The sequence below is a fragment of the Heptranchias perlo genome, chromosome 29 (genome assembly GCF_035084215.1).
Source record: "Heptranchias perlo isolate sHepPer1 chromosome 29, sHepPer1.hap1, whole genome shotgun sequence".
Classification (NCBI taxonomy): Eukaryota; Metazoa; Chordata; class Chondrichthyes; order Hexanchiformes; family Hexanchidae; genus Heptranchias; species Heptranchias perlo.
Window position 1 is genome coordinate 30,473,386 of NC_090353.1, and position 26,239 is coordinate 30,499,624.

General features: G+C 39.4%; 1 protein-coding gene across 1 annotated transcript; it reads left to right on the forward strand.

Annotated features, from left to right (window-relative positions):
* Positions 1–111: 111 nt before the first annotated feature.
* LOC137299562 (receptor expression-enhancing protein 6-like) lies at positions 112–26,239 on the forward strand. Its single transcript, XM_067968397.1, has 5 exons — positions 112–512; positions 11,910–12,003; positions 14,971–15,109; positions 15,405–15,573; positions 24,687–26,239. Exons 1-5 carry the CDS (start codon positions 398–400, stop codon positions 24,722–24,724), a joined length of 555 nt encoding a protein of 184 aa, XP_067824498.1. The 5' UTR covers positions 112–397; the 3' UTR covers positions 24,725–26,239.

A 26,239-nucleotide genomic window follows, 5' to 3' on the forward strand; every position in this document is an offset into this window, starting at 1 on the left:
TTTTACAACACCAAGTTATAGTCCAGCAATTTTATTTTAAATTCACAAGCTTTCGGAGATTTTCTCCTTCCTCAGGTAAATGTTTCCTTTTTCAATCGCGACAGGGATAAATCAGCAAACAAAAGAAAAGGAAGGTATGTCAACAGTGGTTCCAATTGGGCAACTGGTACGTCAATCAGAAGATGATGCCGGAACTGTGGCTCCTACAAACGGATTGAGCAGTCGTTAAACGGATTGGATGAAAGCTTGAGAGTCAGCAGCTGACGGATTAGTGGGAGCGCTGCCATCAGCGGAAAGAGCTGGGGTTCAGCAGAAGCCGCCGCAATCTTTTAGTGCTGAAGCTCGATATTTATCAGTAAGGGACCGGGTTTAAAAAAAAAATCAAATTCATTCCAAAATGCCATCCTTGCGTGAGCGCTTTGAGAAGTTCCTGAGCGAGAAGAACTTCTTCACCAAAGTACTGGGGAAGATTGAGGAGAAGACTGGCGTGGGTAGATACTATCTGGCCACAGGTGGGTTATAGGTGCTTAGCAGCCTTTGCAATATTGTTGAGTGCAAACTTGCGCTGTCTGGTAATGCAATTTTTTAAAAAAAACGTTTTTAAATGTAAGAGTTTATTTGGCATCCGTTAAAAGAACCCAAACGGCGGATTGTTGGAATAGCCTATCGAATAAATGTCAAGGCTAATAGAGCATTACTTGGGGCCATGACCGAGAGGCGATGGGTTCAGTAATAATTGCTCTACGTCTATTTGTTTAATTATAACACACCTGTTGGGTCCACGTGGCTTAACGTTGGCTGCTCCTCGTTGTAAGTTTCAACTGCCCTTTGATCATGAACATGACCGGATTCGGCTGCTTTATTGTAAAAGTTTTTTTTTGACCGAGTGGAAACTGCATATTTCACTCAGAAGGACACCGTTTTCGTGAAAATAAGTTTGCCAGACAGTTTTGTTTGTAAACATCAGATGTAACGACTTAAATCTTGTTGAAATTCATCGTTACTTCATGGTCTTTTAAGAACAAAATGACATGTGATTGTTTTGTCCCAGCAGACGTATAATACTGATAAGTTTGAAGTTTTGTTTTGTTAAACTTTAATTAAAAGATTATAAAATTCCAAATTTTTTTACTGAAAGAATGATCCCTTTTAAAGCTGTTAGCTAGATTGTAATGTTGAGTGTATAATAATTTGATTATGTACTGTTGTCTGCCCTTTTGGACTATGAAATTAAAAATTGAGGCGGGAGAAGAAAAATTGAAAACGGTTCAGATTGCATGGAGGAGGGGGAATTTGTGAACTTGGTTACCTAAAAGATATTTTGAAAGAGTATATTTTGAAGGTGTATTATTGCATATGTTAGTTGTAGAAAGTTTTTCTGCTAAAGTTCAGAGCTCTGTTTGGAGCTTACAAGAACTTCTTGCACATAATACAGAACTGCTTTGAGGCTATCTTTAGGTCTGATCCAATACTCTGAGATCCCCTCAACGTAAACACAAAAGCTTTTCTTTTAAAGATAGGGCTACATTTCTGAGGTTGCTGCAATGTAGCTTTTAAATGTGTCCAGCATTCTGCTCAAATCCCTTCACAACATTTCTAGATCTCTGCACCTTCAAAAGCCTCCTTTAAAACCTGCCTCCTTGACTGAGTGCCCAGCCCTGTCTGAAAATCTGCCTATTCAAATCTTGAAGTAAAGCTTTATACTAACCATACAGGAAATTAAAGACTCTTTGGATGATCCAGTCTCATGATTTTATGTTTGTGCACAACATGTATTCACATAGTCCAGACTTATGCAAATGCACCAGTTCTGCTGCTAGGCTTCCTAATGCCTCCGTTGTGGTACTTGCTACAGAGAATGCCTTCCGAAACGTATTGGTTTGTTCATACTGACGTGATGTTCTTTTGAAAATGGTGGAAATATTTTTGCCTTTTTATGTTGCACCATATTTCAAAAAGTATCCAATCTTGGGGTGTAGCCACCTGGAACCAGAAATGGGGTAACCCTAGTGTAGGCCTGGAACAATTTCTTGCCTGCTCCTTAAATGAAAATATGCATTGCAGGTAGTTTTTGCTAGTGATTTTTTTTTATTCCTGAGGAGACTGACATTTTAATATGAGCTCATTAATATTTGGGATAAAGGTCTGCCCTGTGAGAGAGCATCCAAACTCTTGACTTAAAATTAGTATTTAAGCATCCATATGATTGCACCCCCCCCCCCCCCCCCCCCCCTAAAAAATTTTGAACAGATTTAGGTGCTTGTGTTTAATTCAAATTGTACACTGGAACCTTCTTTCTGCATCAATTAACCCATCGCAGACCAAGATCAAAACTGGAACCTCCCTCTCTGCATAGCTCAGCTACTCGCTGGACATTGAACTGAAAAAGTGTAAAGAATGTTCAATAACTGTGCTGATAACATTGTGGGATTGTGTAGTATGACTCGTAAAACACGTACATGCTATGTAGTGAAGAGGGACAAACTGTGATGGAAGTTCATAAATTGTAACTTATGATGTTGGCCTTTCAGGACTAGATGACAGTTTTAAGTGAGTCCTTCAAATTGATCTTCCATTCCTAGTATGAATGAACTGTTTGAAGAATTGCACAGTACTAGTTGTGTAGTATTCTGATAAGAGCAATGGCTTATTGCTGGATGGTTGCCAAGCCAGCAACTTTTTTTAAAAACAAAGCTTGTAGGTATTATAGTTGGTCCTGCAAATGCTCTATAGTGCCCAGAGGCAATTGCATTTGACAGTTGATATGGAAAAGAAATTGTCTAAATTCAAATTGTACTTCAGTTCTATGCAACATTTGCATAATGTTGCTAAGGCCCATCTCCAATTCAGGTTTAGCACACCCTAATGTAATGCACGGTGAGCTTGATTTTACAAATACAGACAGGTTAGTGCCTAGCAAAGAATAAGAGTTGCCCCCTGTTTGCCCAGCTGTCTATGCTGTACATGAGATGACATTGCAGGGGTTAAGTGAAGGTAGCTGTAGCCAAGACAGCTTACACTTTGACCCTGGTGGCTGCAGAGAGTTGATCCAGCACAAGTTTAAAACAATTCTTCATTTGACAGTTTTGGTGCCAGTGATTTCCTGCATTTATAGCTATTGCTTTTCTATCAAAAATGGTCTCCACAACTAGGGACAAAGACTTTATTTCACTTGCTCACTGCTTAGCTGAAATTGCAACAACAAAAAAATCGCTCATGTAGCCTCACAAGGAGGATCCTGTGACCTACCACGCTGTGGTGTAATGCATCTGTGCACTTTGCCGTGCCATTTTTTTTATATACTGAAACTTTTGAAGATATAGCTTTTTTTAAAAACCTGAGACATGGTGATCAGTTTAATATAGGAATGGGCCCCTCTGTACACTGAATCTGTTTGCCAAAAAAGGGTTCAGTTGTATGTCCACATTATCAAGTTTTAAAAAAAGAACATGTTTATTTTCTCTTTGAACACATAGCATTGTTCATACTGGCTGGCCTCCCACCTTGTACCATCCGTAAACTTGAGCTCATCCAAAATGCTGCTGCCTGTATCCTAACTCGCACCAAGTCCTGTTCACCCATCACCCCTGTGCTCGCTGACCTAAATTGGCTCCTGCTCCGGCAACACCTTTTTAAAAAATTCTCATCCTTGTATGCAAATCCCTCCATGGCTTTGCCCCTCCCTATCTCTGTAATCTCCTCCAGCCCTGCAACTCTTCGAGATCTCAACACCTCTCCGATTCTGGCCTCTTGCGCATCCCGATCGCTGCACCGTTGGTGGGCGTGCCTTCAGCTGCCTCGGTCATATTCTCTGGCATTCCCTTCTTAACCTCTCTGCCTCTGTAACCCTCTCTCCTTTTTTAAGGCACTCCTTAAAACCTACCTCTTTGAACAAGAATTGGGTCACCTGTTCTAATATCTCCTTATGTGACTTGGTGTCAAATTTTGTTTGATAACGCTCCTTTTGAAGCACCTGGGGATGTTTCACTACGTTAAAGGCGCTATATAAATGCCAGTTGTTTGCCACTAATGCAGATCTCAGTGGCAAAATTGAATGTATTCTTCAGTGTGGATATAAAATATTGAATTAGTTCATCAAGGATACCTTTTTAAAGTTGCATTGCCCAGAATTTGTATTATGAAACTTCTATTTGCAGAATGGAAATTCTCACGAGTAGATTAATGTTTGTGTATGTTTCCACCATCTGTAAATTTAGTTTTAATCATAGAAAATGTGTGTAGTGATGACATTACCTGACCACATGGGCTGTCTGTGGTGGTGATATTATTTATGGCAGTCATGCTCCAAAAGACACAATATAAGCAAATGGCAAAATCTATGTTTGTAGGTGTATAACTTGCAGAGCTGAAAATCTCATGGGTCTGCTGTACAATCCACTGATTTTTTTTTTGTGTACACTAAATTCCTAATTTGCTGTTACATTATTGAATTCAAATTCAAGCACAAAAAAACTTATCCAACAAACATTCACCTGAGGAAGGAGGAAGCCTCCGAAAGCGTGTGAATTTAAAATAAAATTGCTGGACTATAACTTGGTGTTGTAAAATTGTTTACAATTGTCAACCCCAGTCCATCACCGGCATCTCCACATCAGAATTCCAATTAAGCACAGACTGTACTAATGTTAAAATCAAGTGTATTTTTATGGAATGTTTTTGCATAGATGTAGAATTGCTATACCCCATCTCATTTTCACAAGAATTAGCTGCCATATTGGTTTTTATAAGCCTGTGCATCTTTCAAAGGGAATGCAGAGCTCTGTTACTTTAACTAGTCTGTAATGTTGAGCTCCACTTTAGAATAAACACCATGAAACCATATTTGTACACAGTGGCTATACATTGTCACCAAGGTTAATTTACTGGTCTAAATGGGCTGTCTGAGACTGATGACCTTGTTTGCACTGAGCTGTGCATAGGAAGGTGCAATACATGCAACTGGAAGTTATTTCCATTCTACGATAAGCTCTAAACTCTTTATTGTTCAGTCTAGTACTAACTTAAATTGCTAGTAAGTTCTCTCCTGTGTAAGACCGGAGGCAGATAATGTGATATTTAAATTGGCCATGGGTAGACATGTGCTGGTGCATTCACCTCTGTCAGAAGGTTCTGGGCTTATGCCCCACTCCAGGACTTCACATAATCTAGGTTGATACTTCAGTGCGGTACTAAGGGAATGCATTGTTGGAGGTGGTGTCTTTGGAATGAGACTTTAAACCCAAAACACAATTTGGCACTATTTGAAGAGGAGAAAGCTGTCCTGGCTCATATTCCTCCCTCGACAGTACTGCAAAAAAGACTAATTTATCCATTTGCTGTTGTGTGACATTGATCTGTGCTAATTGGCCACCATGTTTGCCTACATAAGTGCCTACAATCAATGGATTACTTTTGAAGTGCAAAGTGTTTTGAGAGACCCTGAGGATGTGATAAGTTTCCACATAAATACAAGTTTGTTCAATCGTCACCGTACTGCTAATAGTAGGATAACCTTCCCCGCCCTGACGTATGGCAGTTCCCAAGATTTTGTATCCGTCCTTGAACTCTGTGCTATTTTGGGCTTAATAACTCTGTCTTAGCAGTCTCCACTACCCCTACGTTCTCTCAGATTAATTGTTATGTTAACTATTAACTTCACTTGCCTTTGTAAAATCTTTCTTATACTATTGGGAATCTTGATCCGGTCTCTCTGCTGCCTCCTGGGTCCCACTCACACAAAACTTAGTCGCATCCTCTTCAATGTATTTCACTTCAGTGCACTCTGAGCTAAGCTTGACACCCCACATCTGATCCATCACTAAGACCTTGTCATGTGACAATTTTTTCTGAATACTTGGGAACTTTTTTTGAGTAGTCCTTTGAACTGTTAAACTATAACTTACAGGATGTACAATATTATCACTTGGATAAGTACTGTCCTGTCTAGATGTATGTGTGCATATTTTTGGTCAAGTAGTGGTCACTGTTTTGTAAGTGACCTTTTAGCATCATGCAGCAACCAGGCTGAAAAATCCATTTAGACTGCATGTTCATAAGTAAAAGGCATTTTTCATAACTTAATACTCAAGGGTTTTGCCAATTAATTCTAGTTGCACAGCTATGTTTGCATTGTTCTCCTCTAGGTACGTGACTCTGAAGTATTAAAATAAGCCTTATCCTTTGTTCACATGCAGTTTTATTAAACAAAAGGTACGGTCAGGGTTGGGCTTGGAACAAAGACGTCAAATAGCTGCAGAAATATGTGCTTTTTCTTCACCCCTCCAGTGCATTAAAATGAATTTTTTTTGCAACTACACGATTTAAACTTTTTAAACTTTCTATTAGTGTCCTCCTCTACTTGATGGTATTTGGTCATTGAGAGGTTATAAACCAAAAATGTGATTTGCACAATAGTCTTGTCACAGAACAAATCACGTGTCTACTCTCGCCTTTTTTTGTGGGGTGGGGGGGGGAAGAAAGAGAGGAAGAACTCCATCAAAAGCCACTCTGGTATAGTACCCTCCTGTAAGTGCACTGTTGAGAATATATGCCCCTACTATATTGGTGTGAAAAAGAATTCTCATTTTTAAATTTAAAAAATGTTCATCCCTGAACTGTTAAATTGAAACAGGAAAATTAGCAAACTTATCTTTTGTAAAGTTTGGCATCTTGAAATTTAAAAAGTTACCTCTTGTCAGAGGTAACTGATGCTAATATTGTTCTGGGAGACTGATGTCCTTGGGCCATCTCTCGGTTAATAAACTGCTAAATTCAGCTCCCTTAGCCTACGGGCAAACTTGTAGACCTAGTTTTTGTGGTTCTGCAGGTCTGCTGCCAGGATAAATGAGGCAGATTTAGGAGTGTAATTTTCATTTTATGGTTCAATCTCAGGATATGGGCACCAATGGCAAGGCTGGCATTTATTGCCCATCACTAGTTAAGGAGGAGGTGGTGGGCTGTCTTCAACTGTTGCAGTCCATGTGTTGAAGGTGCTCCCACAAAGCTGTTTGGTAGGGAATGTGGAGGTTTGATACAACTGACTGGCTTGCTAGGCCACTTCAGAGGGCAGTTAAGAGTTAACCATGCTGGCATGGGACTGGAGTCACGTATAAGTCAGACTGGGTAATGTTTCCTTCTCTGAAGGCTATTAGTGAGCCAGTTGGGTTTTTGACAATTTGACAGCTTCATGGTCACTTCTTTACTGATACCAACTTATTTTAATTTCCAGATTTTTTCCTATAAAACTGAATTCAAATTCTCAAACTGCCAGGCTGAGATTTGAACTCAGGTTGTCTGGATTATTAGTTTGGGCCTTTTGGATTACTAGTCCAGTAACATAACTGCCACACTACCGTACCCATTATTATTACTATTACCATTTTAGCTGCGAGGCTTTGATGGCGTCCCTGACTGTAAGGCAATTGAGCAAGCTCTAGAAAACCATGTCTCCCAATGACACATTACTAGTCATATTAAATCACCTCTCCTGCCAATATGTTCCTAATAAAAATAATTGGGACAAGACACTACAGACTGGACTAAACCACCTGCATTCATCAGATCAGACTTCTTACCCCACTTTACTGTTGATATCCTCCTTTATCCCTGCCTGCCAAAAATTCATCCATTACCCTCTTTAAACATTGATAATGTACCCTTCTGCTGCTCCTTGGGTAGACTGTTCCACATGTTTATCACCCTCTGCATGGATTCACCTTTCTCATTTAAATTTGAATCTATGTCCCCTTGTCCTAGAGCTTGTTAATACTGAACATCATTCTAGGATCCAGTTTATTAATTCCCTTGAAGATCTTATACCTCAATGAGGTCAACCCTAAGCTGCTTTTTTCCCTATATAAATCACTAATAATTCCCTTTAGTCTTTCCTTTTTATAGGTCAGGTGTCTGATCCTATTCATCAACTTACTTGCCCTTCTTTTGTATTCCACCCCCAGTTATATAGTATCCAAAATGTTAAAAGGTGTGAATAGACCATTTCTTGTCTTAATTATCATGTGGGATTTGTGCTCTATCCTTGAGTTATATATCCTAAGATCGTCTTTGCTAATTTTGTCATCACTGCACATTGTGCTGACAGTTTAAGGATGTTTATCACTAAAACTGCAAAATTTCTCATTATCTTTTTCTGCAGACTATTCCATTTATTTTGTACTCCCACTAATTATTTCCCATCCCCCAGCTTGACTTTGCATTCTTCTGCATTAACAGCATTTCCCACTTTTTTGGCTGTCGCCCAATCTGTCCACAACTGGCCTGTGTTCTACAATTTGCATCCTCTCCCAATGTGGTATCATTGTTAAACTTGGAGAATTTTAATAATACACATCAAAAGCAACCCTGACCCCAGAACTGATGCTTGCAGTGCTCTACGAGTCACTTCTTTCTTGTAGATGCTGCTCCCTTAATTACCCTTCATGCGTCAGCTGTAGCTCAGTGGCAGCACACTCTCCCCTCAGTCGGGGTTGTGGGTTAAAGTCCAGAGATTTAAGCACAAAATCTAGGCTGACGCTCCAGTGCAGTACTGGCTGACAGTTATCCCTCAACCAACACCTAAAACAGATTATTTGGCCATTATCTCATTGCTGTTTGTGAGAGCTTACAGTTTGGAAATTGGTTGCTGCATTTCCTACATTACAACAGTGACTACACTTTTTCTCTTTCATTTTTCTTTTTCATATTTACTGCCTGAGCCAGGTAGTTATCTACTTCAAAAGCTGCCCTCATGCCTTTTTACTTTGCAAAGTAATATCTTGCATGGTACTTTTTCAAAATCTTTGCTAAAGTCTATGTATAATAAATCCAAGGCCCCCTTATCAACTAACTGTGATACTGTCTCAAAAGTCTAGCAGTTTTGTCAAGCAAGATGTACTACCTGTGAAATTTTGACAATTTTTAATCAATCTATGAATCTCGTGACTTTTTCAGAATACTTTCTAATGTTACGCTTACAGGTTCCTTCCATTCTTTTTTATAAATTGGCATTACCTTTACCCCTCACCAGTCCCCTAGCACAGCTCCCATATTTAATGATTCTCTTCAAATATCTGCTGAGATGTAACAGAGTTTACTTTACTACCCTCTAAGTCCATCAGGACCAGATGCCTCATTCTCTTTTAGTCTCATCAACTCTTTGTAGCATAATTTCTATAATCCATCTTTTTTCTTGTTGCACTTTAAATTATAACCCTGTATGTGGAATACAGTCCTCAGGTTCATATTTGTATATACTGACTTTTTAAAAAAAAATCGTTTAAGGACATCTGCCATTTATTCTCATGTCATAAGGGATATGGGCCAAAGGCAGGTATATGGAGTTAGATCACAGATCAGCCATGATCTTATCAAATGGCGGAGCAGGCATGAGGGGCTGAATGGCCTTCCTATGTTCATTCATTCTCGTATCCCCTGAGATCCTTGTGCATGTTGAATACAGCAGCTTTGCTCATTTAAAAAAAAAAAAAATTCTTAAACGAGAGTTTCCAACAATATAGTCCAAACAATGGATCTTAATTTGTAACATAATCTCAAGGCTGCGAAGATTTTAGAAACAGTTTGAACTTCACGTGCTTGAATTTATGATATCTTGATCCCTCGATTTGTGCAAATAAAAGACAAAGGCAGTTAGTTCAGATCATTTGTGATATGTAATGGAATTCAAAGCCATTTCCTTCTGTGGCATGTGATTGGTAATGGACGTGGGCTCTTGCCTTTTGTGTAACTTCATCCTCATGCCATGTGACTAACGTAAACCACATCATAAAATTGCATAAGCTGATTTTCATGAGCTGCAAAATACTCATTAAATTGGAAATTGACTGGTGGCCATGATGTAGTGTGACTGGATAAAGGATCTTTGTTCCTTAACATGGGTCTTTGGCAATGGAGTTGCTATTCTTACAATTCTCCCAACAAACTGACAGATACAAGTATGTCAAATGTTTGTTTTTTCTTTTGGTGGGGGGTTGGGGGCACAGTGTGCAGGGTGATTGGCACTAGCTTTTCAGCTCTACGACCAGAGTTCAGATCCAATTCTGCCAAAGTCTGTCAGTTGCAATATCTGTATGCTGCAAGTTTAGGTACCCTCAACCAAGTTCCCGCTGGCACTAAATCAGTGAGGCTGGCAGATAGCTGCTGTGACATGAAAAGCTCACCAAACAGTTCATGTTCTGCTAGAGTCACTCCGCTCCAGGCCTCATCTCAGCCTTGATTCAGAGGTGGGTGCCAGAGGAGAGGTGAGAGTAGCTGCCCTTGACATCAAGGCAGCATAAGGCTCAGTATGATACCAAGGAGCCTTAACAAAACTGGAAATCTATGGGGGATCAAAAGGAAACCCCTCCAATGGCTGAAGTCATACCTGATACAAAGGAAGATGGTTGTGGTTGTTAGAAGCCAGTCATCACAGCCCCAGGACATCACTACAAGAGTTACTCGGGGAAATGTCCTCTGCCCAACTATCTTCAGCTGCATCATTACTGACCTTTCCTCCATCAAAAGGGCAGAAGTGGGACTGTTCACTGATGATTTCACAGCATTTAGCTCCATTCACAACTCCTTCCATAATGAAGCAGCCTACAACAGGATCTGGATAACATCCAGGTGGGCTCACAAGTGGCAGATAACATTTGTACCATACAAGTGGCAGATAATGACCATCTTGAGAAAGAGGAAGGCCAGCCACCTCCCATTGACCTCTGTCACACCGCTATTGCTGAGTCACTTGCCATCAACATCCTGGGGGTCTCCATTGACTAGAACCTGAACTGGACCAGCCACATCAACACTGGATATGAGCAGAATAAAGGCTAGGGACTCTGCAATAAGTGATTCACCTCCTGACCCCTCAAAGCCTCTACTATCTACAAAACTCAAGTCAGAGTGTCAGGAATCCTCACCACTTGGCTGGATAAATGCATCTGAAATGGCACTCTAAGCTTGGCACCATCCAGGGCAGAACAGTTCGCTTGATTGGTGTCCCTGCCATTTGACTCAATATCAACCCTCTCTACCACTAACTCACTGTGGCTGAAGTATGTGTGGTATACAGTGCAGCAACTTGCAAGGTTACTTTGACAGCACCTTCCTTCCCTGCGACCTCTACTACCAACATAAACGAGCAGCAATGTTGTAGGAACACATCACCTGTAAGTCCCACACAATATTGACTTGGACTTAACATCGCCGTTCCTTTATTGTCACTGGGTCAAAATCTTGAAATTTCAACCTAACACCATCGTGGATGCTCAATCACCATAAGGACTGCAGCAATTCTGCGAGAAGGCCCCCCACCAATTTTTCAGAGCAACCAAGGCTGGTAATAAATGTGGCCTCACCAGCATTGCCCACATCCCAAGAATTTTTTAATTTTGCTGTTGCAGTACAATTACTCTTGGATCTGAGCAGCTTTCCTTTTAAGTGTTTAATGCTGACACTGGGTACCTAAAATGAAACTGCTTCCAAATAACTAATATTCTAGTATCTCTTGCCTTAATATTCACCAAAAATAAGTATAACTGCACTCTTGTTAGTGTCATTTTGAATGTGTGTGGGCCAAGCAGTTCCAGGCACTGTCTGGAACTGGAGCATTGCTACTGTAATGAGCTTTCATGATCAAGTGGAAGAAGCTGGGACCAGCTGGATTGTTAGGATATTAAATATGTAACAATTTACTTATCCTACATAAGACCTGAGTGCATTGATTTTTTTAAAAAAAACTCCTGCAACAAATGTTCCTATAAATGTGCCTTTTGCTTCACTTTGAGTTGTGTGCGAGTATAACTTAAAATGTCCTCTAAATCTGTTACCGGGTTATAGCTGTGCGAAAGGTGAGCTCAGTGAAAAACTTCTGTTGGCAGTGATCTCATTGGTCTTTGTGTGCCATTTTCTTCCAGGTTCAATAACCTTCCTTGGCTTGTATCTTGTGTTTGGACATGGAGCATCCCTATTGTGCAACTTGATTGGTTTTGTATACCCAGCTTATTTTTCGTAAGTATGACCTTACTAAATGTAAAATGTTGATACTTTTTGCATGAAAAGATGGTGCATAGTTTTGACAACATTACCATTTTTCCCCCTGCCCTTTAACTCCATTCTCTCCACCCCACCACCTTTTTTTGTTTTTTTTTCTTCCTTTAGCAGCGTTGCTTATTGTTTTTAAAGCTCTACACGAGTTAAGGGGTGAGTAGATTGTCAAACGTATGGTGCATGGCAAATAGGAATGTTGGCTCTGGTTCGTTGTGCAAAGAACTTGGTGTGCTTTTTTCCAAAGAATCTTCGTTATGAAGGGTCCCAATACAGATGACAAAGCCTGATCCAGACCATAACCACTCAGTGAAGTAAAATATAAGATACATCAAAACTGAATTTCTAAAACTGAGTTTTAATTTATTGTTGTCTGTTCACAAGTTAATACATCAAAGCCTTAATCATGTCTTCAGATTTGAACCAAACTTCATGATTCAGACAATGGGTCATTTTAAAATGTATAGGAATGTAAGCCAGATGTCTAATTTGCACATCTATTAATTGATGTTTGCTCAATTGCACCTCATCCTCCTTTTTCTCTTTAAAAACAAGCATGCTGGAAGCCAACATAGATTCAGGTTATTTATAGATTGCAACATATGTCAATATTCCATTTTTTAAAACTCTTGTCAACCGGGTCTTTTCTGGTCTCTATCGGACACTCTTTTTCTCCCTGCAGCATCCCCAGCATGGATGATAGTTAGGCACTTGGTACTGGCTTCTGCTACAATGTTGGCAAGTGAGCTATACTTTCCCTCTGATTTTGTTTCCCTTTGCTCAAGGGCATGGTGGTTTCTACTCTGCCTTAACACACTTATGATCAATTGCTTACCACATGGGGAATTATAAACCTAAACATGTCCCACTGCTGTATGATGCATGATCAGCCAGTGTTATTAAAAGAAAATAAATAAATTCGTGCCACACATGAAACTTTAAGGGAGTTGAATAATTTAATATTGGATGAGTTGCAAACTATAACCAGCAAAAATCTAACTTGATAAGTGACCTTTTTTCCAGTGGCATTTATTGTAATGTAGGGGGGATCTTGCAGTTCTGAGTGGGTCGGCATCAATTTAACTACCTCAGCATAGCATAAAGTCTCCAGGTTCTCCATTCTAGTCCAAATGCCCTGAAACTGCTGCAAACCTAGGTAGAATACATTTGAGATCTGAAGTTTTTAAAAATCTGCTTTACATTGGTATATTTTTGTGTACTTATCACTTTGTATACATCCTGCTTTGAGAAACTCTATACTCTTCTCCAACAGCCTTGGAGACTTATCTAAACACTGCTCACACTGTTTCTTCCCATTTAACTCAAATTTATCAAGCGCAACCTTGATACTGTTTCCAAAGTGGCAGTGAACAGATCAGACTTGACACAACACAATTCATCAATAATGGGAAACAGTCTCTATTAAACTCCCCTTTTTCCCCCAGCCTCCAAACCTACCTCCCTGTTTTAAAAACTAGTATCCACAGTGATGCTTCCATCAAAAGGCCCACTACATTTGATCAAATAAGGTCATCAAAATTTAGTTGCTAATGTAACTAGTTAAATTTTTGTAATTTGCAGAATTGTGTGTTTTTATACAGCTGATGTGTATTCTCTCCAAAGGTTTATTTAACAGTTGGTTGCCCAAGGTAATCCTTTGGCAAAATGCATTTGAGTTCTTGCTAATAGAGGAAATACCGCCCGTTAAGTATGTGGAAAGAAAAACAGTAAGACCACGGGAACCCTTTTTTTTCTGCCATTGGTAGACTTGCCAATTTTGCTGTGTGCTCATCAGTTAACTAGGGTTAAAAGACGTTTTTGAAAAGCTTGTGGTAGTCAGTCTCATTTTATGCTTCCTGTGGGATGGAATTGAGTTTTTTTTAACGTGGCTGAACTGAAAGTAATATTATTCAGAGTTCTACTTTACAAAAAAGTGCCAGTCTAGAGGTAAATAAAATCCACTTTTCTAAAAAAAAATGTAAAAGCCTCTGCTACATTTTGTATGCCTTCATCCTTAAAACCAAAAGGATGTATAAACCATCTTCTCCCAGACACTGTCAATATGGTTATTCAGTTACTCAGTCGTTATAAATTATTTTTATGGTTTGATACAGAACTTCTTCTCCGCCTTCCTGTGAGACACTGCCTCTGCAACTTCATCCTTTAACACCCTGGCTGTAGCTGAGACTTGCTCGAGAACTTTCAACCTATCACCCTGAGCTTCGGATTAACTTATTATTTTGCCTTCTGCAACAACCCCACCCCCTTCACTCAATACCCACATTCTTTTGTGTTGGTGGGCAGAATGATGCAACCTGTAGATATCACTGATTAGTGACTGTGTGGCTGGCTTCCACGTGACTGACTGACTGATTAGGAAAGGAAGAGGTTCACTTCTAAAGTATGCCTACACTGGATAACTTGAATATTGGAGAACAAGTGTGAAGTATTAAGCAGTGGTCGTGCATAGTTTAGATGAAATTATTTTATGCAGAGGGTGGTAAACATGTATAACAGACTGTCCAGGGAGGCCTGTGGAAGCCGATAATTTGGGAAAACATGGAGAGTTGGATAGATATTCAAGTAATAGTTTTTGAGACCAACCAGATGGACTGCAGAGTCTTTTCAAGTTTATGTTCCAAAGCCATTAAAAACACACTTAAATATTTTTACTATATTTAATACAGATTAGTGTAGGTAATAATCATGCAATCTCTTCCAATCTGTATATGAAATAAGCAGCCCATGACTTATTTGCACCCATCTCCAGCTGGCAGGCACTATGGTAATTAACATAATTTTTTGTTCTGCAACACTGCTATTTAAAAAGCACAGTACTGTGTGCAGCTTTTGAAATAGTTTGGGATGGTGTTTGTGTGACCCTTTTCAGTGGCATTGTAATTTTAAAAAAATATATTCTTTCTCCTTCAGAATTAAAGCTATTGAAAGTACAAATAAAGAGGATGACACAAAGTGGTTGACGTACTGGGTGGTGTATGGAATATTCAGTGTTGCTGAATTTTTCTCTGACATCTTCCTCTATTGGTTCCCTTTCTATTACGCAGGAAAGGTATGTGAAAGATCAGATTACCTCTTCCTATTTGCTCTCAAATCTTAGAATATGTTATCATTATCACCAAGCCTAATCACAAATATTCTTTACTATTAATCTAAGCATCACCTTTAATGCACTCTACTAATTCTGCTTTGCAAAATGTCCCTATTTTCTGTAAATGAAAATCACAATGTTTTGCATGTTGTAAATAATGTTTATCTTGGTCTGGTTTGATGGCTTTTGCAGCCTCTGCTATTTTTTTTGATGACTTTAGCTTAGCTCACATTTTGAGGATTTTGTTTTCCTGCAGTGTATTTTCTTGCTCTGGTGCATGGCGCCGGTCGTATGGAATGGTTCTCAGATAATCTACAATCGAATTGTCCGCCCTCTGTTCCTCAAACATCATGCCACATTGGATAATGTTGTTAATAACCTCAGCGGGAAAGCTCTGGATGCAGCAGAGATTATGACGAGGGAAGGTAAGTAGAACACTGCTGGAGAATGAAGACCTGTGAAGATTATATATAATAGTGCTTAAGTATATTCTGGGGCAGTTGAGTGTAGAGAAGGTTTATTTTTGGTGGAGGAGAAAACAAACCTTTTGTCTCGAGTATCTGCTTTAACAAAATCTATTTTTAAATGATTGTGATAAGACTCTTAATAATGCTGCACTTGACCTCTGACACCTGTTGTGAACAATGAAATTTGGAATTCTTAAGGTGTCAAGCCACCTCCTGTATATTTCAATGGTTCATTTGGAGATGGTCCCTGAGAGTTTCAACATGCAAACTGAAATGCAGAGAACTGCCTGTGTTGCCAAAGAAACATTGAGTGTACGCCCTCCCTACAACTTGGCTAATGCTGATTGACCACTGTATTTTGCAGTGAAGTAGCTGGGAATTTGTGTATTTCATGTCTCTATTGATACTCAGAAACTAATAAGTATCTTTCAAGAAGTATCTCATCTACATAATCTCAATTCTCCAGGTATTTTAAAGTAATGAGTGTTTTAGAGATTAGTAATTAAGTGCTGCCATCTCATCCGGCATTGATCCTTTCCCTCTTTGTCCCACTCCACCACACCTGTAAATTTTCTCCATCTCAAAGCACTAACACATTGGGGTACAGCTGCATGTGTGTCAGCAACCTCTGTTTTGCATCTACATGAGCCCACTTTGTGTGTGAACCTAGCTGATCAATGTCAGCAGCAGACTGTACAACGATTTGGAATATTACAATTGAGCCAAATCCTCATCCTGTTCTTGCTCAGTCATGCAAAGGTACACTTTTTTTTCTTCTTCCTCTTCCCAAACAATATTCCTCTATAATGAGGATGGCAATTTAGGTCAGATAATGTGATGCTAGTTTATTTTTCATAGAACCTGTGCTTGTCATGAATTACATAAAAGATTATATTTAAACACTCAAAATAAGCAAGCCTATAGAGTAGAATTGATGCTTTTTAAAAAATGCTCAGAGGAAAATCAGAGTTGTGATTGTTGGCATCAAGTCTTGTGTGTTTGCACAGCAGTGTGTTTATGGTCAGAGGAACAGAAACTTCTGAGAGACTGGTTGTCTGGCTGCAAGAGGTTAGAGATCAGGAGGGGTGAGGCCATTAATGAATTTAAACACGAGGGTGAGAATTTTAAACTGGACATGTTGAGATATTGGGAGCTAGTGTTGGTCCACAAGGAGGGGTGATGAGTGAGTGGAACTTGGTGCAGGATAGGATATGGGTAGCAGAGTTTTGAATGAGCTGAAGTTTATGGATGGTTGAGGATGGGATGGCAGCCAGGAGAGCATTCGAATAGTTGAGTCTGAAAGTGACAAAGGCATGGATGAGTGTTTCAGTAGCAGATGTGCTGAAGCAGGGGTGGAGACCAGTGGACAGAGGAAATTTTCAGTTGATTACAATGTAGTCATTTATCCTTTTTGTAGGAAACATTTCTCTATCTGGTCATCTCCAATCCTCATTGTTTTTCAATGGGAATTCAGATCACTCCGCCCATGGCTAGATATCTTCTAGATACTATCGATGGCACTCACTAGCTGGCCTGCAGGAGAGGATATTGAGTAATGTAGAAAGTGCAGATGGGCTATTTTGCATGACAGCAATTATTTGTGTTATAGTTTGTACTGATCATTTGCAGTGTGATTCCAGCTGTTTTATCAGTAAAAGAACTAGGCACTGAATTTTTGAATATTTTCATGTTGCAACCTGTTGCAATAACTTCTAAACATTGAATGCCTTGTACTTGAAGTAAATACAGGAAACCACATAGCCAGCAGTACAACCTGATCAGTAGAACCACTCCGAGCCTGAGCAGGTAATTCCAGCAGTGCATTCTGGCCCTCGAGGGAAGATAGGTTGCAGATTGGGACTTGGTTGCTTATGGGAAAGTAAACCATAAAGTGATGCTACAACACTGAGGAACTGATTCAACTGTGTAACTTGGCCAAAGTTACAAGGTGGCTTATCAATTGGAAATGGAGAACTGTTTAGCTTGTCTATACCACACAGCTGCTTTTTGTTTTTGAGTAAAATAATTACTTAACAATGCAAGAAGCTCCACAGAATAGAAGATTCCTCCATGTTCAATGATAACAATAGCTATATTGTGTTATCAACTGTCATGTGACATTGCATAGAGGCAAGCTGGCTGCTGTTCTCATGGAGTAATATTTTCAAAAGACTGGCATTAAAGATCAACTAGCTGTTAATCAACAGTGGTTTAAGAAAGTGGCTATTTGAAGGTTGCCATCTATGGCTACATACATGCATCACATAATGTATCTGTTTCAGAAAGATACTTCAGTCTACACGGGTGGTATAAATTTTACTTATCCTATTCCACTGGCTGCGACAGATCTTAAATAACTTTATATTTGCTATGTCAAATGTGGTGATCTGAAAGCTCCCTAATGTCCTGGATACACAATTGGGGATAGGTAGATTTAAGTAGTCTTTCATTAAAATTTGCATTAACTTTTTTTTTATTTTGTTTCTTGCTTTAGTCTTACAGATACTATGTAGCAACAAGGGCCTGATAAGGACAGATGCAAGACCTAAACAGTTACCTGATGTGTCTGTATGTAACAAAACAGGCCTGGCTTCTGTTATACCAGAAAACAATACTATGGTTTATCATGACCTTTTTGTTTTTATTGGAGCACATTTGCCAAGATTGAATTCTATTTGCTGCTGTCTTTTTTTTATTTAATAAAAAGTCCTGGTGTATGCATTATATTTTTTCCCTCAGCAGCCATATTTAAGGTGGTCTGAAAGAACAAATGGTTGTTCACCTAAGTTTTAGCATTTATTTTGACAATTGGCATTCTGTAAGTTACCATAGTGGGAGAATAAGGTCGATGTTGATATTGATTTGCTCCTTTTGGTTCAGAGCGCCCTTCCAGTCATACCGGCTAAATTAATATGACAAAGTATTTACTGCAGTAAGAAGAAAGATGCATCTCGCTTGTATAGACGACATTAGGATATCCAATGATATTTGTGACTATCATCCCATTCTTTCACTTCTATGCATCCAATGGAAAACCAATGTCATGATAAACCATTTTTTTTCCCTCTAGCTGAGCACATTGTCACCTATTAGCAATTTTAGGAGCATTTCCATCAGCTTTTGTCCCTTATTGTAATGATCAAAATGTAGGCTATGCTAGTTGATAGGTATGCTAATTCCATGTAGTGCTTTATACCATTGCCATCTATAAATCTCTCTTGGCTATCTGGAAGTAATACATCTTTGTCTCCTCCCTAGGTAATTAAGAAATGTATTACAATAATTTTAGTGTGCTAATTTAGTCCTTTTTGAGAATCCTCTTATTTACCCTCCTGCCATTAACTTCCAGCACTCGGATCATCTGCTTAGTACAAATTTTGATGGGTGGAATGAAGATACAAGCTCTCAACATCACCTTTTTGTGAAGGGTGCTGTGCAGAGTGTATAACCGATAATGTGTGTGGGGCAAAAGAATTTACCTATGGAACGAACAACTCTCCAATAGGACAATCTTTTTTCCCAATTTTTACTGATGGCATATTTTTAATAATTATTTGGTGCCTGAAAAAAAAATTTAGACCTTCAAGCCACTTGAATCCAATGTGTTTTGTTCCTGTGGCTAAGTCAAAAGTTGATTGGGGTCTCCTGAAGATAGTTATAGATGGTTTGGACTCTGGTCTCTTGAGGTGATTTCGACAGCAGTCCCACAGTCAAATGATGATGTCCTTTTATATGCTGGTGGCTTCTGCTGAACCAAAACTTCTGTTCATGGAGATGCTTTAAAACTGAGCATGAGAACAAGCGATTGTTTTAACTTGAAGGATCTAAATTTCTGGAACTGTTCACAATTACCAATATGGTGAGCCTTGATTCGCTCATAATAGATTTGCCTTTCCTCCCTGTTGGATTGTGGAAACTGACAGGACATTTGAGTCTTCAAATCTTCTGCAGATTATGGTTCAGGCCTTCTCCATCACTTTTTTTAGCTCACAGTAAAAAGGCAGTTTCTACAACCTGACCAAGTTTCCAGTGAACCAAAGTCAGCCACCAGCACTTCATATGCAGCACAAATGGGATAATGTGTGACAGAACTAACAATTACCTCTTTAGCAATGGCGTTTTGCACAGTAGTCCATGTAGAAGGCCCACCACCTTCTCCGGTTTACATTTTAAAAGGCAGTAAATATCACCTTTACATTCAGGCTAAAACTAATACAGGTGAAATTCATCATGGATGGTAGCGTGAAATGCTCAATGGTGAATGACCAGCCCGTTTTACACTCCGATTTTCTTTTCCATTGAAGTCAATATGGAAGAAAATCGGGCAGAATGTGAAACAGGCTGGCCATTCGCTATTACCCATTCTGCACTACCGCCCAAGACACATTTCACCCACGTAGATTTATTTACAAGTGAAGATAATGTACAGAAGCAGGAAGGTACAGCAAGATACTAAAAGTACAATGCCAAATTTGGGCAATATATAAACTGTTTCTCGATTAGCAGAAGTGGTATGTTTGTAATTCTTTTCCGTAGATTCTGTCTGAGTCTCTGATAGACGTTACATGGAAGGTAGCTGCTTGTTTGAGGCAGTGCGAAACAGGGAATTATAGATCACGATGCTGTTCTTCAATCATGGCTGTATTTTGATGTTGAAACAGGCTCATTTGCTGATCAAAAGATTTCTTCTCAGTCAGTTAAGATGTTAACCACTTTTAACACAGAAGGTGTAAACTTTTTTTATTCATTCATGGGATGTGGGCGTCGCTGGCAGGGCCAGCATTTATTGCCCATCCCTGGAAGGTGGTGGTAAGCCACCTTCTTGAACAACTGAGTGGCTTGTTAGGCCATTTCAGAGGGTGATTAAGAATCAACCACATTGTTGTTGGTCTGGAGTCACATATAGGCCAGACCAGGTAAGGACGACAGGTTTCCTTCCCTAAAGGACATTAGTGAACCAGATGGGTTTTTACGACAATCCGGTAATTTCACGGCCACCATTACTGATGCTAGTTTTTTTATTCCAGATTTTTATTTAATTAATTGAATTTAAATTCCCCAGCTGCCGTGGCGGGATTTGAACTCATGACTCTGGAATATTAGTTCAGGCCTGTGGATTACTAGTCCAGTAACATAACCACTATGCTACTGTACCCAAACTGTTAACCATCTGATGATCCCTTAACTTTTGATTCCTGACAGCAACTGAAATGTCAACTTTCCGTCTGATTAGCATGAGCTGGAGTTAACCCATAAAATATCTATTGTCCTTCATAAAAGCAGTTTCATTAGTTTAAGTTTAAAGCTTCAGGCCAGACAAGCCAGCCCACACTCCTTTTGCTACAGATACAATGAGCTTCCCTGCAGCCAATTCTTTTTAAGATGTGTTTGCTGTATCCAAAATCATATAAAAGTAAATCCTCCATCTTGTCTCATGGGTGTCTTGGTGTTTCAATTGAAGCTCTCAATTTTAAAACAGGTTTTTTAAAAATTCTGACAGCTTCAACTCCTGCAGAAATTCTGACAGATAATTGAGGCTCCACTGTTCAGCCAATTCTTCCAAAAATAACAGGATTTTTAAAGTTAAATTGTCTTCAGTGTCTTTTGAAGCTCCATGCTCAATCTTCGTTTCACTAATATTGTGCCAATCAAGTTGATAATTAAGAGTAGAAGCTCTTTCCATGATGTTAACTAGCTTCATGTAATTTAAATATCAACATTTCATGTGTAAGTGGTTTTTTTAAATCCTTGAACATTTTTCAGCCAGCAATGGGATATTCCCTCTTTAAACATCTTGTCCTACATGTACAAAACATTCTTTTGAGGTTGGCTTGATATCTAATGCTGCTTAAGCATTTTAGTGACACGTGATTACATACATTTTTGGTGCTCTGAATGTAGAATGAGAAGGCGGCGGCTCACCACCACCTTCTCAAGGGCAACTAGGGATGGGCAATAAATGCTGGCCTCGCCAGCAACGCCCACATCCCATGAATGAATAATAAAAAAAATTAATGTCTGTGATATGCATTATCGGAAACAAATTGAGACTACAGCTCCCCTCACTAGGCCAAGGGCATCAACTGGTTGAATTTCAGATTTGGCGACTAATCTGTTACAAATTACAAGGGTACTTACAAATATTAATCAACTCTTTTTTATTTAATCTTTTAACCTTTCCTTCCACCAATCCACAAATAGGAAGGGAAAATAATAGAGGAACAACTCATAGGAGTAGTTTGTTAAAAGTACAAAATGGGCAATTAAATCATCTGAGTTATTGCAGCACTCTGTGGTTTATGAATCCATGTTGCAATACTCTCGACCCTTCATGCAACATCCTTGATTTGTGTGTATTTTGTAACCATGTATCATGGAAACATAGAAAATAGGAGCAGGAGCAGGCCATTCGGCCCTTCAAGCCTGCTCCGCCATTTGATATGATCATGGCTGATCCTCTATCGCAATACCATATTCCTGCACTTTCCCAAACCCCTTGATGCCTTTTGTATCGAGCACAGTAAATGTCTAATAACCCAGCAGAACAGCTGAAACGAATCTCTGGCAACTGGATCGATTAGCTTTGAAAAGGATATAATGCACAGAAGCAGAAAAGTAATGAGGAGGATTGGATGTACATGTTTTCTGTCTTGTAATCTGTCACTTTTCCTTCCTGCTGCCCAATACCTTAGAGTGAACTGTCAGTAGATTGATGGCAGGAAGGTTATTGACCTGAGGGTAAGTTGGACTTGGTTACCAACTAGTTGCTCTACACGCCTACTGCTGTTCAACCTAGGTCAAGCATTTAATGTGCTTCCCCCACCCCGGATAAACCTCATATACAGTACTTAAATGTTTTCCTTGCATTTCAATTGCCAGGATCTTCAAACTCATTGGTAATTTTATAGACTAATACATTTTGACTTCTGAGTCTATCCAAACTGTACCGAGATATTCATCTTATTAGTGTTAAATCTTGTCTTCATAGGTCATTGGCCTAATTTTTGTATTTGTCAATTTACTAATGAATTAGGTATTTAAACATCTCTTCATTGGTGAATTAAACTTTGCAGCCTGGAGTTTCTTCTGTGCTTGTGCCTAGATACACCCATAATCTGGGCGCAAACAGATTACGTGGCATAAAAGATCACTAATTTTGGATGTAAGTGAGTAATGTGCGTAAACACAACACCAAAGTCTTCCGTCCATCAAACCTTCTGCCCAAATGATCTATGCCCACAAAATGGGCCATGCTCCCGACTCTCACATGTGAGCATCCTTTAGTTGTGCTTGTTCTGAGAGGTCTCTCCACGTAGAGACCGGATTTTCAGCCGCAGCAGGAAAGTCAGTTTTCTGGTCTTTTGATTGCAATTTTTTGAGCGTTTTTTAATAAAATTTATCCTCATTGAGACCTGGTCTGTGTTTTCTGTTTCTTTTAGTGCATCTTTATGGCATAAGTATCGATCACATTGAAAAGCTTCCCCAGTTGCAGGTTCTTAAATATGCTGTGCCTGATGTGTGTGAATGATGGTTAAATGAGTTGAAACTTAAATTTTAAAACTGGAAGAGAAATATACTGGTCTGGGTTTGCATTTCCTTAGGCCCCGATTGTTCGTACTGATATATGGCCATTTTAAGTTCGGGCGTATTCTAATGAGATTGGGAAGATACTTGGGTGTAACTTGACATTGAGCACGTTTTCAGTTGTAACTTCCGGGTTGCGACCAAGGAGGAAACTTCAGGCCCTCTTGCTCATGGCGATTTTGCCAAAACTATTGCAGAATTCATCCGATACCAAGCAATGAGCTACTAAGCCTAGTGTAATTCTTTCTCTTCATAGCGTGGCTTTTCTACTTAGTCTCATACTATTCTCAGCTACTTGGATAGTCCTTGTTGGTTTGGAACAGAAATGGGGTTGGGAACAGAGAAGGTTAAAAGATTTGTTAGAGGTGTTGAAAATCATGAAGGGTTTTAATAGAGTAAATAAAGAGAAACTGTTTCCAGTGGCAGAAGGGTCAGTTACCAGAGGACACAGGTTTATGGTAATTGGCAAAAGAACCAAAGGCGACATAAGGAAAGAAATTTTTATGCCACAGCGAGTTTAGATCGGGAGTGCACTGTCTGAAAGGGTGATGGAAGCAGATTCAATAGCAACCTTCAAAAGGGAATTAGATAAATACTTGAGGGGGGGGGGGTGGAATTTGCAGGGCCATGGAGGAGAAAGCAGGGGTGTGGGACTAATTGAATTTAAATTGCCAGGATCTTCAAACTCATTGGTAACTTTATAGACCAATATATTTTAACTTCTTCTGAGTCTGTGCAAACTGTTCCCTGAGTTCATCTTATTAGTGTTAAATCTCGTCTTCATAGGTCATTGTGATTTCTCTTAGTCTTAAAATTTAAGTTTCAACTCATTTAACCATCATTCACACACATCAGGCACAGCATATTTAAGAACCTTCAATTGGGGAAGCTTTTCAATGTGACCTATACTTATGCCGTAAAAATGCACTAAAAGCAACAGAAAATGCAGACCAGGTCTCAATGGGGATAAGCTTTTTTTTAAAAAAAACGCTCAAAATTGCAATCAAAAGACCAAGAAAACTGACTTTCCTGCTGTGGCTGAAAATCTGGTCTCTATATGTGGAGAGACCTCTCGGAACAAGCACAATTGGGCATAGATTCCTTCAGGTGGAAGGTTTGATGGACAGAACAAAAATTTGGGAAGACTTGGTTGTTGTGGTTACGCACGTTACTCACTTACAACTAAAATTCCGTGATCTTTTATGCCACTTAATTTGTTTGCGCCCTGATTTATGGATGTATCTGGGCGCAAGCGCAGAAGAAACTCCAAAGAGCAGGCACGATGGGCCAAATGGTCTCTTTCTGTGCTGTATGATTTCTACGAATAGCTCTGCCTGGTGATGAGAAATCAGGAAAATGTTTTAATTACTTTTAAAGTACAAAACATTCCATAATATCCCAGATTTACCCCCCCCCCCCCCTCCAAATAGTCTACCATCCTACATTTTCAAAATGGATTCTTTACTAATTCTCCTCATGTATTTCAGCAATGAAACTACATTTTGAAAAAGACAAGAATAACTGAGGACAACAGAATGAACAGACTACCTGCGAGATCAAGCTATTCCCACATAAAAAGAAAAAAACAGAACTGCTGGAATTCTGACGCAAAGGCAATAATTTATTGGAAAGTCACAAAGGGTTAATCAGCATCTTGGAGAAAGATCGTGGTTAATTTTCCAAGTGGAATCTTCCATTGGAATCTGAAACAACCTGTCTTTCTCTTGTGCTGTTCATTTCTAGTATTTTCTGTTTCAGATCCAGCTATTCTGCTGTAGGCAGTTATATAAGTGGCATGCATCAAAACCTTATTCTATAAAACCTCTGAACTGTCTGAAAAATGCCTTTTGAAGAAACTGAGAGTGGACTGCTACTTCCCATGTAAACTGCATCTGCAGGATGCATCACCTGGGATCTGAAATGGTTCTGTACTTGCTTTTTTCTTTGGTACACAAAAGAAAACAGTGCAGTAAATAAGATCAAGTGAAAATGTGACTGGTTTAACCTCCTTTGTTTTAAGGTCAGACCTGCAGTAAATTTTAATTCCCCCCAACACTGCCAATCCCCACCTTGAGCTCAAAATCTTACCAGAAATTGGCTATAAAAAAGAAAATTACTTCCAGAATATCTGATTTTTGTGGCAACTGGGGTGCACATGGCTCCCCGTTAATTGTAGGGTTGTACCCTGCACAGACCCCTGTTTTACTGGTGGCTGACAACGGCATAGATTTGCTTTTTTTTTGTTTTGGAAGAATCATGTGGGGTGAAACGGCTTGGTGTCAATTCGGCTCCACCTAATCTGCTTCCTGCGTGGATTTGTCTAAGACGATTTGATCACCCCATTGTAAATCTTCTGATAAGTTATCAGGCCAGAATGCTAAACGTAATTGCATAGAGTATATATTAAATTGGATAATTGACACCAATTTTGAAGGTTAGTTTTTGAAAATTTCTTGTATATTTGCTGTCTATGGCTGACTAATGGTGAAGGCATTTGTGGGGAATAACTCCATTCATTCCAAGAAATTCTAAATGAGGTTCTGCAGCAAATTTAAATATATTGTCACATTGGCTCGAGCTGATCAATTAACGTACTGTCCGAATTTGTTTTTGATACTGTGACTCCAATATGAACAATTCCTAATTTTAAAGTTACACTGTTAAGCTGGAAAATTCAAGAAACTCAACATTTTTAGAGTGGATTTTTCAAAAAATTCAGGTCTTCTACCATGGTTACCAGATTTTATACACTGGATAGTCATAGTCTTTGTACATTGTGCTTCAATTATGTCTCTTGGGCAGGCGATTTGCTCTGATCTTCTTGTTCTGGCCTTGAGGTGTGTGTGAGTGGCCTGGTTGTTTCCTTCGTTTCCCTCCATTAACCCTCCATTGGCAGGAGCTGGAACTCCACTGAACCACCTTGCTATCTTGGGTTTAAGGGTCTCAACATAAGTCCCGCCTCCATTGTTATTAAAACTTGCATAGCTCCCCTTTGAGGTGAGATTTTTTTTGTACTGTATTGGGGGGGGGGGGGGGGGGG